This window comes from Ornithorhynchus anatinus, chromosome 3, assembly GCF_004115215.2.
Source record: "Ornithorhynchus anatinus isolate Pmale09 chromosome 3, mOrnAna1.pri.v4, whole genome shotgun sequence".
NCBI lineage: Eukaryota > Metazoa > Chordata > Mammalia > Monotremata > Ornithorhynchidae > Ornithorhynchus > Ornithorhynchus anatinus.
Genome location: NC_041730.1, coordinates 123,297,755 through 123,315,624, shown reverse-complemented (window position 1 = coordinate 123,315,624; position 17,870 = coordinate 123,297,755). Strand labels below are relative to the sequence as shown.

Below are 17,870 nucleotides of genomic sequence, written 5' to 3'. Positions count from 1 at the left end.
ATCCTTCCAGTCTCACAAGCCCGCAACCTTGGCGACATCCTTGACTCCACTCTCTCATTCACCCCACACATCCAATCCATCACCAAAACCTGCCGGTCTCACCTTCACAACATTGCCAAGATCCGCCCTTCCCGCTCCAACCAAACCGCTATCTTGTTGGTACAATTTCATCCTATCCCGACTGGATTACTGCATCAGCATCCTTTCTGACCTCCCAACCTCCTGTCTCTCCCCACTCCAGTCTATACTTCACTCTGCTGCCCAGTTTATCTTTCTACAGAAACATTCTGGGCACGTCCCACATCCTACCCACGTGGCCCACTTCCTACCTCTTGCCTGGAATGCCCTCTCTCCTCAAATCTGCCAAGCAATCACACTTCCCCCCTACAAAGTCCTACTGAAGGCTCACCTCCTCCAGGAGGGCTTCCCAGACTAAGCCACCCTTTTCCTTGCTTCCCCTCCCCTCTCCATCACTCCGACTCACTTCCTTTGCTCTACAACCCTCCCCACCCCACAGCACTTGTGTATACATGTACATTTTTATAATTCTATTGATTTATATTAATGACATGTATATATCTATAATTCTATTTATTTATGTTGATGCTAATGCTGCCTGATTATTCATTTTGATGTCGGTCTCACCACTTCTAGATTGTGAGTCCGTAGTTGGGCAGGGATACTCTCTCTTTTTTGCTGAATTGTAGTCTCCAAGAGCTTAGTACAGTGCTCTGCACACAGTGAGCACTCAATAAAGACGATTGAATGGATGAATGAATTCCACTGATAGGCTGGCAAGGCATTCCTTGGAAGACCACTGGGTAAGGCAGAGTGACACATATTTGGCAACACAGTAAATGCTGAATAAATATGAATGAATGAATGAATGAATGAATGAATGAATGAATGAATGAAAAGGGGTGCTGAACCCTGCCCTCATGATGCAGGGCAGTAAGATATGGAGCCTCGTGAGTGACATTGCTGGTGGTCTCTGGCCCAATCCATTTTGGAGTTGTTTTCAGGGGTCCATGCCAGTTGGTTCTGGGAGCTGGTCTACCTGTTTGCTAACTTTGTGGTGAGTAGACCAAACCTTATGATTTCATGCAGACCAGGGCTTTATCGGAGAAATCATGGCCCAGTGGATAGGGGAGAGGCCTGGGAGTCAGAGGATTTGGGTTCTAATCCTGGCTCTGCCATTTGTCTACTGTGTGACCTTGGGAAAGTAACTGAACATCAGTGTACTTCTGTTCCCTCAACTGAAAAACAATCAGTTGTACTGACTGAGTGCTTGCTGTATGCACATCACTGTATTAAGCACTTGGGAGAGTACAATGTAACCAACAACATAATAATAATGTTGGTATTTGTTAAAGGCTTACTATGTGCAGAGCACTGTTCTAAGCACTGGGGTAGATACAGGGTAATCAGGTTGTCCCACGTGAGGCTCACAGTTAATCCCTATTTTACAGATGAGGTAACTGAGGCACAGAGAAGTTAAGTGACTTGCCCACAGTCACACAGCTGACAAGTGGCAGAGCCAGGAGTCGAACCCATGACCTCTGACTCCAAAGCCCAGGCTCTTTCCACTGAGCCACGATAAAAGAGGGATTCAATACGTTTTCCCTTTCTTAGACTGTGAGCCCCATGTGGGACAGGGATTGGGTCTAACCTGATTAACTCATATCTACTCCAGTGGTTAGAAAAGTTCTTGACACATAATAAGAACTAAACAAATAATGAATAAATCAATAAAATATATTATGTTAAATTATAATAAATCAGTAAAACAGGATCAGTGTAGTTTGATCCTCATAAGCCTGGCTTCTTTTGAATGTTCTTGGCTCTCCAGTTGGGATTGCATCTGATCAAATGACACTCCTATCTGGTCTGATCCAGAGGGACCTTGGGATGACCACATATTCTAGGAGTGCCCCAGACTATTCCAGACTATTCTCCTTTAACTTCCTCAGACAGGACCAAAGCTGGTAGGAGGCTACTGTTTTAGGTTGATGGCTTTCAACGAGCCATTCCTGGAGAGACGGTTGCCAGTTGGGCTTGCTAATAATAATAATTATTATTATGATCTTTAACAAATACCACCAGTATCATTACTCTTACTATGTGCTAAGCACTGTTCTAAACTCTGGGGTAGATGCAAGGTAATTAGGTTGTTTCACGTGGGGCTTATAGTCTTAATCCCCATTTGACAAATGAGGTAACTGAGGCACAGAGAAGTTAATTGACATGCCCAAAGTCACACAGCTGATAAGTGGCAAGGTCGGGATTAGAACCCATGAGCTCTGACTCCCAAGCCAGAGCTCTTTCCACTAAGCCATGCTGCTTCTCTATTTGTTAACCATTTACTACGTGCCGGGCACTGTTCTAAGCGGGGTCGATACAAGGCAATCAGGGTGTCTCATAGGGTCTCACAGTTTTAATCCCCATTTTACAGATGAGGTAACTGAGGCAGAGAGAAGTTAAGCAGCTTGCCCAAGGTCACACAGCAGACAAGTGGCAGAGCTAGGACTTAGAACTCCCTCCCTTTGCTCTACCCACCTTCCCAACCCACAGCTCTTGTGTATATATGTACCTATTTGTTATTCTATTTATTTTATTAATGATGTAAATATATATATATATAAAATTCTATTTATTTATATTGATGTTATTGTTGCCTACTTGTTTTGTTGTCTGTCTCCTCCCTTCTAGACTATGAGCCCATTGTTGGCTAGGGATTGTCTCTATTTGTTGCAGAATTATAAGTTCCAAGCACTTAGTACAGTGCTCTGCACACAGTAAGTGCTCAATAAATACGATTGAATGACTCCCAAGTCCATGGACTTTCCACTAAGCCACGCTGCTTTCCACCTCTGTTGCCTGGATTTTTCAGGGACTCATTCATTAAATCAGGTAAGACCAAGAGTTGCAATGGTTTGTGGCTTCGGCTAGAAAAGAGACATAGCTCATTAGTTTTCTAACGGTAGCAAATCCCACAGAGTAGCTCTGTCGTACCACCACGCCACAGCCCCAGATCACCTGCACAGTATGATTCTTCTGTTCGTGTGCTCATGCTGCTGCAAACTTTCAGACATTGAAACTGACCTCATCCACCCCAAACTCACCCTGACCTGCTAGAACTCTGTCTTCTCCTTTGTCGAGCAACAATCTTTCTCCACCCTTGACTCCCATACCCATTGCCCATTCCAACTGGTTCCGAATTTTAACTCCCTTCTTAAATCCTCTGTCCCCAGCTTCCTCCCTCGCTTGAACCCAAATGACCTCGGCTGCTATTTCATTGACAAAACTCAAATCATCAGGCATGGACTCCATAAAATTCCCCTTGCAACTCTCCAGTCCCACGCTCCTCCTTTCCTCAGATCAACACTCTCTTCTTCAGCACTTAGTACAGTGCTCTGCACACAATAAACACTGAATAAATACAAATGATTGGCTCTTCCTAGTCATTTCTCAGCCTTCCCAGCCATCTCTAAAAAGGAGATTTTTCTCCTCTTTTCAAATTTCACCCCCTCCACCTGCCCCTCCAACCCCATCCCTTTGAACCTTATGAAACACTTGTGTCTTCCCTGATGGCAATCTTTCTCTCCCTGACGGCCATCTTCAACTTTTCACTCTCCAATGACTCTTTTCCCACCCCTTTCAAACGTGCCCACAGATCTCCCATCCCAAACATACTCTCCCTCGACCCCACTGCATCCTCTAGATTAGAACCAAGGGCCTCTGACTTCCAATCCTATGCTCTTTCTAATTCTCTTTGTCACATCCCACCTCGACTATCATACTGGCCTCCTCGCTGACCTGTCCCAGCCTCTTCCCAATGTAGTCCTTACTTAACTCAGTTGCATGTCTCCCACCAGATCAAATCAAAACTCTTCACCATCAACTCAATAGGTTCTCCCCATCCTGCCTACCCTTGCTCCTATCCCACTGTTGTCTATGTTGTGCACGTCGCTCCTCTAATGCAGACCAACTTTCTGTGCCTTGATCTCATCTTTTCCACCAATGACTCCTTGCTCACGTCCTCCTTCCTTCCTGGGACTCCCTCTCCCTTCATATTCAGCAGTTCAACACTATTTCCATCTTCAAAGCCCCACATCTCCTCTTTTATGACCTTTCACCACCCCAATCTACTCCTGTACCCTTCTGTGTTATCAATGCATTTTGGTCCACAGCCCCTAAGTACTTTGATACTCACTCCAGTCCCCTAGGACTTATGTCTCTATCTATATGCTCTGCTGCATTCCCGATCTCTAATTAATTTTAATATCTGTCTCTCCAACTAGATTATAAATTTGTGGGGGTTTTTAAGTGACATTTGTTAAGTGCTTACGGTGTGCCTGACATTGTACTAAGTCCTGGGGTATATCTACCAACTCCCATTGTACTCTCCCAAATATTTGGTACTGTGATCTGCACCCAGTAAAGGGTCAATACCATTGATTGACTGATTGATTGTCCACCCTGACTGTAGATGTATCTCTGGTCTCCAAATTAGGATCGGAGGCACCAGCTCATCAAGCCTCATATTCTAAATTAATTAATTGTGGTATTTTGTAAGTGCTTACTATGTGTCAGGCACCATAATAAGCACTGGGGTAGATAAAAGCAAATCACATTGGACACAGTCCCTGTCCCACTTTGGGCTCACAATCTCAATCCCCATTTTGCAGATGAGGTAACTGAAACACACGGAGTAGTGAAGTGACTTGCCCAAGGTCACACAGAAGACAAGTGGCGGAACCAGGATTAGAACCCAGGACCTTCTGACTCCAAGGTCTGTGCTCTATCCGCTACACCGTGCTGCTTCTCCATATTGCTACTCTAGATCACAGTACTAGATTGCCTGTCTTGGTTATGTGTGTTCTTTAAAGACACTGTGAGAAGCATTGTGTGTGGCCATGCCCCACACCTTGGTGTTTGAAAATGGCTGCCTGATTCCTGGGAACGCTGATATGCCCTTCAGTGTAACGAGGCCCGTTGGTGGTGGGGAGCAAGTCTCCATTGCCTCTGAGCTTTTTCTTAACGTTGTGGTAACAGACCTCTGGTCAGTCTCTTTCAGTCCTCGATGGTGGGATTTCTGGAGATTATCCTTTATGAATTCATTCATTCAATCATATTTACTGAGCCCTTACTGTATGCAGAGCTCTTGGGAAAGTACAAGATAACAACAAGCAGACACATTACCTGCCTACACTAAGCTTACGGTCTAGAATAGGAGGCAGACGCGAATATAAATAAATTACAGATATGTACATAACTGCTGTGGGGCTCCGAGGGAAGATGAGGGAGGAGGTGTTCTAGCTGTTGTGAGTCTATCTTGGGGAGTGGCTAAGGGTAGGAGGGAGAACTGTGGAGTCCAGGTGCTATCTGCTGCCCCCAAAGAGTGCAGATCTTTGAGCCAAAAGAAACACAACACACTCCCCACTTGGTTTTGTGTATATTTGAACAAGTTGCAAACACATGGTGTTTGTCTTGAACAACAGCCAATGGTTTTGAAAGGGGCCAATAAATGGAAGGAGTTTTACAGTAAATTTTGTTTTTCCAATAAAAGGAAACATTGGGCTTGACTCTCACCTCTGAGCCCAAGAGAATGCCCGTCATTCATTCATTCAATAGTATTTATTGAGCGCTTACTATGTGCAGAGCACTGTACTAAGCGCTTGGGATGAACAAGTCGGCCACAGATAGAGACAGTCCCTGCCGTTTGACGGGCTTACAGTCTAATCGGGGGTGACGGACAGACAAGAACAATGGCAGTAAATAGAGTCAACACCGAGGGTTTTCCTTTGCCTCATCCTTTCCCATGGGCAGGGAACATCCCTGCCAACTCTGTTGTAGTGGACTTTCCCAAGCGCTTAGTACAGTCCTCTGCTCATAGTAAGCGCTCAATAACTACCATTGATGATGAGGATGATGATGATTGCCAAGTTCATCCCTACCTGAAGGGGAGACTGGAGAGGGCTGGGGCCTCTCTCTGGGGGGCCACTGGGAGAGAAGACCTGTCATGCTCCTCAAGGTGAAGGAGATCCCACCACTCCAGAGGAGAAACGAGATGCCATTCGTGCCCGAGTTGTTTACCCCAACTGTGGTACCCGCCAGCATTCCTGTGCCTATTCTGTGCGCAGAGCACTGTACTGAGCACTGGGAAGCAAAAAACAGGTAGGAATTGGACACGGCCCCTCTCCTTTAGGGGGCTGGGAAGCAAATTTCTCGATCACCTCAGCAAATCTTCATGGGGACTCGGAGACAGTGTCCCCTTGTAGCTGGAGCGGGACATTAGCCCAGAAAAATTGGCTTCACTTGTTTAAAATAAATACCATTGACTGTAAGCTTGTTGTGGGCAGGGTATGTGTCCGTTTATTGTTGTACTGTACTCTCCCAAGTGTTTAGTATAGTGCTCTACACACAGTAAGTACTGAATAAATACTGCTGGAATGAATTGCTGCAATATCTGCTATTTGTTTTCTTCAACGGTCTGTGAATTGAGACTCTTTGCATCAAAATCCTATACTGCTAAGGATTAGATGAGCAACTAACCCAGGAAGGATGGGCACAGAAGAGCCCATTGTTGGCTGCATGCCAAGTTTATTAATGTATTAAAGTCAGCAGTCCTTCCTTCTATTTTCTGATATTACTGGGCAACATATACTGAAGCAAGATAGCATGACCTTAGTGGACAGCGGGCAATAGAAGCAGCATGGAATAGTGGACAGAGGATAGGCCTGAGAGCAGAAGGTCATGGGTTCTAATTCTGGCTCCAACCACTCGTCTGCTGTGTGACCTTGGGCAAGTCACTACTCTTCTCTAGGCCTCAGTCACCTCATTTGTAAAATGGGGATTGAAACTGTGAGCTCCACAGGGCGCAGGGACTGTGTTCAACCTGATTTGCCTGTATTCACCCCAGAGCTTAGTAAAATGCCTGGCATATATTAAGTACTTAATAATAATAATATTAATAATAATAATGATGATGATGATATTTGTTAAGTGCTTACTATGTACCAAATACTATTCTAAGAGCTGGCGTAGATATAAGGTAATCAGGTTGTCCCATGTGGGGCTCACAGTCTTAATCCCCATTTTACAGATGAGGTAACTGAGGCACAGAGAAGTTAAGTGGCTTGTCCAAAATCACAGAGCAGAGAGGTGGAGGAGCTGGGATTAGAACCTATGACCTCTGACTCCCAAGCCCGTGCTCTTTCCACTAAGCCACGCTGCTTAACAAATACCACTATTAATATTATTATTATGGACTGCCCTGGGAGCTCAGATATATGGATGGTTCTCCCAAGTGGAACAAAGGCCTGGGGGCACTGGACTATTTTCACTTCTTTTGTTTCTCTGGCTCCAGATTTCTGCAAAGAACAAGACTGATTCCTGTTCATTACCTGTCTCACAGACACGGAGAGTTAAGGAGGTAATTTCTGAATTTAGGCAGAGAAGAGAGCTGTAAACCTGCATGTTTTTATACTGGGGTGGCATTGATCAGTGGTATTTATTGAGAGCTTACTGTGTACAGATCACCATTCTAAGTGCATGGGAGAGTGCAACACAATACAGTCTATGGACATGATCTCTCCCCTTAAGCATCTTACAGATCAGAGGGGGAAGCAGATATAAAAATAAATTACCAATGCATATGCACATTATATTATAAATTACATTGTAAATGTAATTTTAATAAATAAATGTCTGTCTCCCCCTCTAGACTTTGAGCTCTTTGTAGGCAGGAAACATGTCATATTGTACTGTACTCTCCCAAGTGCTTAGTACAGTGCAGTGCACACAGTCAGCTCTTAATGAATGCCATTGATGATTAATGATATAAAGGAGAGAGATGACTGAGTGTATGCTTTAAAGTCAATGGTTAGGAGTTTCTATTCAATGTGGAGACGCAAGGGGAACCAGTGGAGGTTTTTGAGGAGAGGGGAGTCATGAACTGAGTGCTTTTTTGGGAAAATGAATCAGGCGGCAGAGTGAAGTAAGGACTAGAGTAGGCAGAGTCAGGAGGCAAGGAGGTTAGCAAGGAAACTGCCTCACGCAATGCAAACCAATTCTTGGCAATTTCACAATAAACAACCTTCCATAATCCTGCCCACTCCTGATTGCCCCAGATCCCTGGAAAATTTTTTGGCCTCCTATCAATGGGCTTCAGAGAGAGTGCATGAGAAGTGTGGGAAATGAGAAAAAAAATATTTAAAACCAATGTGGAGAGAACTAAGGGGGAAATTTTAAAGAGGAGAGGAGTGGGATGAAATTTGGCTAGGCTGATCATCAACCAGGGACTTGGAAATAGCATGGCATGGGTGGATAAAGCATGGGCCTGGGAGTCGGAAGGTCATAGGTTCTAATTCTGGCTCCGCTACTTGTCTGCTGTGTGACCTTGGCCAAATCACTTCACTTTTCTGTGCCTCAGTTACCTCATCTGGAAAAAGGGGATTAAGACTATGAGCCCCACCTGGGACAACCTGGTAATCTAGTATCTCCCCCAGTGCTTAGAACAGGGCTTGGCACATAGTAAGCACTTAACAAATTCCATCATTATTATTATTATTCTCTGTGCCTCAGTTACCTTATCTGTAGAATGGAGATTGAGATTGTGAGCCCTACATAATAATAATAATAATAATAATAATGTTGGTATTTGTTAAGCACTTACTATGTGCAGAGCACTGTTCTAAGCGCTGGGGAAGATACAGGGTAATCAGGTTGTCCCACGTGAGGCTCACAGTTAATCCTCATTTTACAGATGAGGTAACTGAGGCACAGAGAAGTTAAGTGACTTGCCCACAGTCACACAGCTGACAAGTGGCAGATCCAGGAATCGAACCCATGATCTCTGACTCCGAAGCCTGGGCTCTTTCCACTGAGCCACGCTGCTTCCTACATGGGACAGGGACAGTGTACAACCCAATTTGCTTGTATCCACCCCAGTGCTTAGTTTAGTGTCTGGCACATAGAAAGCACTTAACAAATACCAGAATTACTATTATTATTATTATTATTGTTATTATTATCATTAGAAATGACACCGTTACTTACTTCCTGAAAAAGTGAAAATCATCATGTTGTCATCTACCTACTTGGAGGAACTGTAAAGTGGCTGTTCCCACTTTGGCATTTGTTAAACATTTTCTACATGTCAAGCGCTTTGCTAACCTTTATTGGAAGATTCATTCATTCATTCATTCAACAGTATTTATTGAGCGCTTACTATGTGCAGAGCACTGTACTAAGCGCTTGGGATGAACAAGTCGGCAACAGATAGAGACAGTCCCTGCCGTTTGATGGGCTTAGTCTAATCGGGGGAGACGGACAGACAAGAACAGTGGCAATAAATAGAGTCAAGGGGAAGAACATCTCGTAAAAACAATGGCAACTAAATAGAATCAAGGCAAGGAAGATACAATATGAGGGGATTGGACAGAGTCTTTGTACTACTCTGGGCTCATAGTCAAAGAGGACAGGAGAACAGCTATCTTAGCCCCAATTTACAGATGAGGACATTGAGGCAGAGAGACATTTAGTGACTCGCCCATGATCATTCAACAGGCAAATGGCAGGCTGGGTAAGAGCTCATTTCTCCTGACAAGCAGCTCTATGCTCTTTTAAGCCACCCATTGACATTTATCCTGATGGGAGTGAACGTGCCAGTTAGCATCTCTAATTTTCTCCTCTAAATCCCCAACTTACTATATAATAGTCCATTATGGGCTACTGCCCATGAATTTAGCAAAACCTCTAATGAACCTACTGACATTTTTTGCCTGCACAACTTCCTGTGCTTGCAAATTCCATATGTTCTCTCCCAATCTGTTATGAATGTTATGTTTTTCTTTTGTTGTGGCTGCTGATTCGGTTCAGTCGTTGACTTTCATCTTCACCTATTCTGATTTTTTGTTAACTGTTGACTTTTCCCTGTTTCCTAGACCTCCTGTGGGTAACCGACCAGGTCTGAACCAAGAGCTTAAGAAATGTTATTAAGTGATAGTCAAAGAATACCGGATGAGCACTAGATGGATACAGAAAATAGAGCTGCTTATGAGAGACACCAGTGGATTTGAAATATGGTAAGAAGGGGCTCTGCATTGGACAGGAATTTAGGAGGGAACAGGGGTGAGCAGTTGGCCCAGTTTCAAAGTATCAATCTATGAGTTTTATATTTATTGAGCGCTTACTGTGTGCATAGCACTGTTCTAAGCACTCAGGATAGGGATTCAGAAGACACATTCCTTGCCCATAAGGAGCTTACAGCCTAGAGGGGGAGACAGACATTAAAATAGATAAATTATGAATATGTACACACAAGCATATTGATATTCATAGTCATATGCGTACATATCCGACATAACATCATTCTCCCCGCCTTCTAAACCTTATTAAAAAACACAACTCCTCCAAGAGGCCTTCTCTGATTAAGTCTAACTAAACCACTCTGAGAAACAGTGAGATCTAGGAGATAGAGCTTGGGCCTGGGAATCAGTAGGAACTGGGTTCTAATCCTAGCTCTGCTGCTTGTCTGCTATATGACCTTGGGCAAATCTCTTCTGTGCCTCAGTTACTTCATCTGTAAATTGGTGATTAAGACTGTGAGGTTTATGTGGGACAGGGACTGTGTCTAACCCCATTACCTTGTATCTAGTCCGGTGCTTACTTAGAACTGTGCCTGGCATATAGAAAGCACTTAACAAATACCACAAGAAATATACCATTTCTCTATTCTCTTCTACATAGATGGATCTGTGCCTCTTAAACACTTGATATCCATCCCAACCCTACTCCTACAGCATTTATGTGCATATTCTTGCACTGTGCCATTTCCCTTACCCATAATTTATTTTAATGCCCATCTTTTCCTCTCATATGTAAGCTCTTTGTGGGTGGGGATCATTTATTCCAACTCTGCTGTACTATACTCCATCAAGTGCTTAGTACAATGTTCTGAACACAGCAAACACTCAGTGAATGTCATTGATCGATTGGTATTGATTCCAGTTCCCCACGGAGCCAACCTGATTTTGCTACAGGTCACGTTGTTTCTGTTCAATTAAGTTTGTCTCCTGTTTGGACTATCTTCAGGTTAATGGAGCATCTTCCTCTTTTCCACTCTAGGTAGCATCAGGGGTTTGCTTTTCATTTGATTTGCCCTTTAGAATAATCAACCCTATCCTGTGTCTCGCCTAGTTGAAATAGCTGTGGGAATCATATGCACGCCACAGAGATTGTGGTTGGTAAGGGAAGTTATCCCCTGTAGAAAACCCCAGATTCCTACTGCCTTTGCACTCACCAAGAATTTAATCAAGTAACCAAATCCCAAGTGTCTTGAGAGTGACAAGACCTACACATCATTGATAGGAGGGGAAGACATTGCTTACTCTCCAAACAGTGCTTTTATGGTATTATGGAACAGTGGACAATTCGGAGAAGACTCAAGCGCAGGCTTAGTAAGTATGAATTAGTTCCTTATATTCCACATCAGTCACAAAAGGAAAAGAAACTAAGAGTGACTAATACCTACTGTTGCCAGGTAACAGCATCCACAGTGCTCCCAGCCACTTTCATGAACCTGTGAAAAACAGAGGGAGAAAGTGAATGAACCTAAAAATAAGAGACAACACATCTAACAAGACCATGAGATAAATATGTGGATTTGATATTGATAAATGAGATAAATATGTGGATTTGACTCCAGCTCTGCCACTTGTCAGCTGTGTGACTGTGGGCAAGTCACTTCACTTCTCTGTGCCTCAGTTACCTCATCTGTAAAATGGGGATTAACTGTGAGCTTCACGTGGGACAACCTGATTACCCTATATCTACCCCAGCGCTTAGAACAGTGCTCTGCACATAGTAAGTGCTTAACAAATACCCACATTATTATTATTATTATTACATTGGTGGTGGCAGGGGGTCTAACAGGCCTAATTCAGATTCCATCTGCTCTATTCTGGATATGGGAGGTAACCCTTCTTCCTCTCTAGATTGTAAGCTTGCTGTAGGCAGGGGTGTGTTTGTGTATTGTTATATTGTACTCTTCTAAGCTCTTAGGACAGTGCTCTACACACTAGGCTCTCAATAAATACGACTGACCGATCAATTGACAGTACTGACCTCAGTTGCAGTGTCTCTGACACTAGATTTGGGATTTTTCAGGCCTAAAGACTTTTAGAAATTACCTTCATGGTTGCTTAGTTCTTCTCATTCTAAACGGAATATATACATTTAGTAGGTCTTACAGAATTGTCTGGCCAGACTAATCATGGGCAAAGAGGGCAGAGCCCTTGATTCTCCTTCTGCAAGTTATAACAACCAAATTACAATGGGGGAAATTAGATTTGAAAAGTTAATCGGTTTACTTGGGTAGAAGATAGATCTGAGAATTATATTCTCAGTTAACTTTTCAAATCTTTAAAATACTGACCTCTGGTCCGGAGGAATACTAGAGGCCACAGTAGTTGAAGGTTATGAGAAACTTATGAGAAGCAGCATGGGTAAGTGGATAGAGCACGGGCCTGGGAGTCAGAAGATCCTGGGTTCTAGTCCAGGGCTCTGCCACATGTCTTTTGTGTGGCCCTGAGCAAGTCACTTGACTTCACCGGGCCTCAGTTTCCTCACCTTTAAAATGAGGATAAGAGTGTGAGCCCCATGTGGAACAGGGATTGTGTCCAACCTGATTAACTTGTATTTTACCCCAGAGCTTAGAATAGTGCTTGGTACATAATAAGAAATTAACAAGTACCACAATTATTATTATTAAGTTTAAGTTATAAATTATTTTCTCCTAGTCCTCATGGCAGAACAAGGAGAAAATCCTCCTTCTATTCCATTCTCATTTCTGTGTGATATTTGCTAAGCTCGTACTATGTGCTAGACCCTGTACTAAGTGCTGGGATAGATACAAGATAAACAGGTTGAACAAAGTCCCTGTCCCACATGACCCTCACAGTCTTAATCCCCATTTTGCTGAGGAAGTAACTGACACACAGCAGAGTTAAATGACTTGCTCAGGGTCCCACAGCAGAAAAGTGTCAGAACTGAGATTAGAGCCCAGGTTCCCTGGCTCCTAGACCTGTGTTCTTTCTATGCTGCGTCCCTATTTTCTCCACTCAAATCAAATCATTGGAGAGAATCCCTGATATGGCTCTGGAAGCACAGTTTCTTTTTGTATCTTTCCCTTACATTTACAGATGCCATCGCAAGATCGGGGTAGGAACACTGCTCCCATTAGAGAGACACTCAAGAGATCTTTTCCATCTCATTTCTCTGACTCACACCCTCAGATCTCTTTAGCAAGGATACTTGGCATTAAATTCTAAGTTGTTCAAGTAGAAAAACGAACTAATTTCTAGACGTATACAAAATGCTATGCAAGAGAAATTTTAAAGATGAAATGATATGCAGAATACCGATCCCGGAGGAAAAACAATATGTTGCAAAGCAGGGGGATCTTAAATCAGAAATTGGGATTACCAGTAACTCTGGGTGACTGATTCTGTTTTGGTTTCTGGAGCTTGGTTGCCGAATCTGAAATCTAAAGATCACCGTGGATCCATTGACAATGTTCAGGCCAACGTCTAAACCTGCCAGGAAGCAATGAGCTTGGTTTTCCAAGGTCTCGTGCCCAATGGATAACCTTTTGGGTGGCCTTATTCAGAGAAACAGATAGGCACAGTGCTTCCTCTCAGGTTGATGCCCAACTCTGAGAGGAAAGAGGCGGGAACCCCTCCAAATGAAGCAGGAAATAAGAGAGACAAATCTGTGCAACAGCAGATAGTTCAGCATTTGGTAGCCTTCCCCTTTAGGCCTGAATTACTGCTATAAATAACAACAAAAATATCCCCTTATGTTTTCAACCATTTCTCTCCTCCCCGAGGATCCCCAGATCTGGGAGGATTGTTCTCTTTCGTGATCCACCTGCAGGCGTGACGTGTCTGAAATATTGTCAGGCCGTCTCCCTCAGGGAGTATTGCAGCTCTCTCCTCGAATAAGGGACATCTTTCTTCCTGGCCTTTTTGGTTTATTTCCTTGTTCTGTGCTGCACTATGAATCCGGCTCCCAGGGAAAGCCGATAAATCCTTCACAATAGGTAATTTGTCCCCCCCACACCATGTTCTCTCAGGTTCCAACAGTGAGGAAGCCTGAGTGAGTTCCTTTTGTCCAGGCAAAATACACAGTAATGTGAAATACCTCCTCGAGCCAAGGAACAAGAGCCACCCTAAATAACTGTTCTAGAAAAAGAGAGAAAACTGTAACCTGCAAATAGGAAAGTCCTGGATAATGATCCAGGGCATCTTCTATGATGACTGCAGACCACTTTGCTTTTCCTTGGCTTAAATTAATTGGACTGCAGTACAGAAAAGAGTGCTATCCAGAGGAATTTATACTGTAAATGGCATGTGAAACATTCTAAGCCCACAATCTCCCTCAGGTACAAGGGCTTGTTGGTCATGCATAGGTCTACATACGTGAATAAAATTCAACAGCATTAACCCTATATTTGAATAGAAGAGTTTGCACTTCACACCCACACACACACATTCTCTATCTACCCACCCCCTCCCAAACTCTTCCTGTCATCTTCCCAATCCAGTCCCTCTATCTGTACTTCCTCTAGACTGTAAACTCGCTGTGGCAGGGAACATGTCTAGTAACTCTGTTACGTTGTACTCTTCCAAGTACTTAGTACTTGAGAGTACTTGGGGAGTACTCAAAGGCTCGGCACGCAGGAAGTGCTCAGTAACTAGAGAAGCAGTGTGGCTTAGTGAAAAGAGCACAGGCTTGAGAGTCCGACGTCATGGGTTCAAATCCTGCCTCCACCATTTGTCAGCTGTGTGACTTTGGGTAAGTCATTTAACTTCTATTTGCCTCAGTGCCCTCATCTGTAAAATGGGGATTAAAGAGGGTGAGCCCCAAGTGGGACAACCTGATAACCTTCTATCTAACCCAGAAATTAGAACAGTGCTTGACACATAGTAAGTGCTTAACAGATGCCACCATTTGTTATTATTATTATTACCATTGATATATTTATTGTTGGATTAATTCTGATCCCATTCTTTCTCACCTTATAAAAACATCTGCACCCATTCTTCTTCCCTAAGTCCCTTCACTAGACTGTAAACTCATTACCGTGTATCTACCCCAGCACTTAGAACAGTGCTTGGCACATAGTAAGCGCTTAACAAATGCCATCATCATTATTATTATTAATTTTAAACTGTAATCTTGTTTGGGCAGGGAACACGTCCACTAATTCTGTTGAATTGTATTCTCCCAAGCGCTTACTACGGTGCTCTCAGCATACTAAATGCTCAACAAATACCAATTGATTCCTTCCCCACTTATCATCTTCAGCTGCTCACTATCTTGATGGCTCTTTCCCTTCTGCCTTCTATATGCTCACATCTCCCCCATCCTAAAAAAAAAAACCCTCTTTAAATCATGCTACATCTTCCAGCTACTGCCCCATCTCCTGGCTTCCATTCCAGTCCAGCCACTTCAAACAACCTCTGTACAACACACCTGCTGCCTCCATTTCCTCTTTTCCAACTCCCTTGTTGATCCTCTACAATCTGCTTTTCACCTTGTTCACTCTAGAGAGACCACTCTCTCCAAGATCACTAATGACCTCCTCCTTGCCAAATCTAATGGATTCAACTCTCTCCTATTCCTTCTCAACCTCTAAGCTGACTTTGACCCTGTGGATTACTCTCTTCTCCTAGAAACACTATCTAACTTGTTTTACTGACTTTTTTCTTTCCTCATTCACTTCTTACTTCTCTGGCCTCTTCTTTTCAGTCTCACTGTCCTGCTCTTCCTATGTCAATCAGTCAAACAATGGTACTTATTAAGTGCTCACTGTGTGCAGAGCAACCATTCAATCAAATAATGTTATTTGACTGATTGGTATTTAGTGCTTGGGAGAGTACAATGCAATAGATTTGGTGGACATGTGGAAAATCTGGATGATATAATAATAATACCTGTGGTATTTGTTAAGGGCTAAGTATGTACCAAGCACTGTACTAAGCACTGGGGTGGATACAAGCAAATCAGATTGGACACAGTCCCTGTCTCTGTTGAGGCTCACAGTCTTAATCTCCATTTTACTGATGGGGTAACTGAGGCCCAAAGAAGTGCGGTGACTTGTCCAGGGTCACAGAGCAGACAGGTGGCAGAGCCGGGACTAGAACTCGTGACCTTCTGACTCCCAGGCCTGTGCTCTATCCACTATGTCACGCCGCTTCATGTATGTAGTGAGGGCTGAGGGACTGAGGGTGGGGTGACATATCAAGTGCTTAAAGGGTTCAGATCCAAGTGCCTAGGTGATGCAGAAGGGAGAGAGATGATGGCCTAGTCGGGGAAGGCCTCTTAGAGGCTATGTGTTGTAATAAGGCTTTGAAAGTGGGGAGCACAATGGTCTGTCACATATGGCTCAGTGGAAAGAGCACGGGCTTTGGAGTCAGAGGTCATGGTTTCGAATCCCAGCTCTGCCACTTGTCAGCTGTGTGACTGTGGGCAAGTCACTTCACTTCTCTGTGCCTAGTTACCTCAACTGTAAAATGGGGATTAAGACTGTGAGCCCCACGTGGGACAACCTGATTCCCCTGTGTCTACCCCAGCGCTTAGAACAGTGCTTTGCACATAGTAAGCGCTTAACAAATACCAACATTATATGAAGGGAGAGGGAGTTACAGGCCAGAGGGAGGATGTGGGCCAGGGGTCAGCAGCGAGATAGTTGAGATTGAGGTGCAGTGAAACCGTGACTGTGGGTGTCCTTCAAGGTTCCATCTTAGTCCCTTTCATTTCTCACTTGACATTCATTTCCTCAAGGATACCAACCACTCCTATGAGTTCCACCACTATCTCTGGGCAGATGACTCACAAATCTACCTTGCTAACCCTGACCTCTCCCACTCACTATAATATCACATTTCTTCTTGACTCCAGGCATGTCTATCTGAATGCTGCATTCACAACTCAAGCTCAATAGGTGTGCAACAAAACGCCTCAGTCCAACAAAGGTATCGTGCAGAGAAATGGACTAAGCACTTGGGAGAATCCTCCTCCTTATTCCTTTGACTGTAAGCTCGCTGTAGGCAGGGAATGTGTCTGCCAGCTCTGTTAATGGCTCAGTGGAAAGAGCCGGGCTTGGGAGTCAGAGGTCATGGGTTCGAATCCCAGATCTTCCACTTAGCTGTGTGATTGTGGGCAAGTCACTTCACTTCTCTGTGCCTCAGTTACCTCATCTGTAAAATGGGGATTAACTGTGAGCCTCACAGGGGACAACCTGATTACCCTGTATCTACCCCAGTGCTTAGAACAGTGCTCTGCACATAGTAAGTGCTTAATAAATACCAACATTATTATTATTAATAATTAATAGCAATAATAATAATAATTGTGGTATTTGTTAAGTACTTACTATGTGCCAAGCACTGTTCTAAAAGCTGGAGTAGATACAAGGTAATCAGGTTGGACACAGTTCCTGTCCCACATAGGGCTCACAGTCCCCATTTTACAGATGAGGTAAATGAGGCACAGAGAAGTAAAGTCACTTGTCCAGGGTCACACAGCAGTCATATTAGAACCCACCCCTTCTGACTTCCAAGCCATGGTCTTTCCACTAGACCAAGCTGCTTCAAGCTCTGCACACAGCAAGCGCTCAATAAATACCATTGATGATGATGATACTATGCAGTTAGTAATCATGATTCCTGCCCTCAAGAAGCTTATGTTCTGGCAGACTGCCTCATCTTCCCTCCCAAACCTCTTCTCCCCCTAAATTTCTTATCCTACTTGACAACACAACCATACTTCCCATTTCCAAAGTCAGTCAACTAACACCCTCC

At 43.8% G+C, this 17,870-nt stretch overlaps 1 protein-coding gene across 1 annotated transcript in view; it reads right to left on the bottom strand.

Annotated features, from left to right (window-relative positions):
* HPSE2 (heparanase 2 (inactive)) overlaps positions 1–17,870 on the bottom strand; it is a 563,007-nt gene that overhangs the window by 220,470 nt on the left and 324,667 nt on the right. The window contains exon 6 of the mRNA XM_029059340.2: positions 11,537–11,584. Coding sequence (XP_028915173.2) covers positions 11,537–11,584 — 48 coding nt within the window. The remainder of the gene's footprint in view (positions 1–11,536; positions 11,585–17,870) is intronic.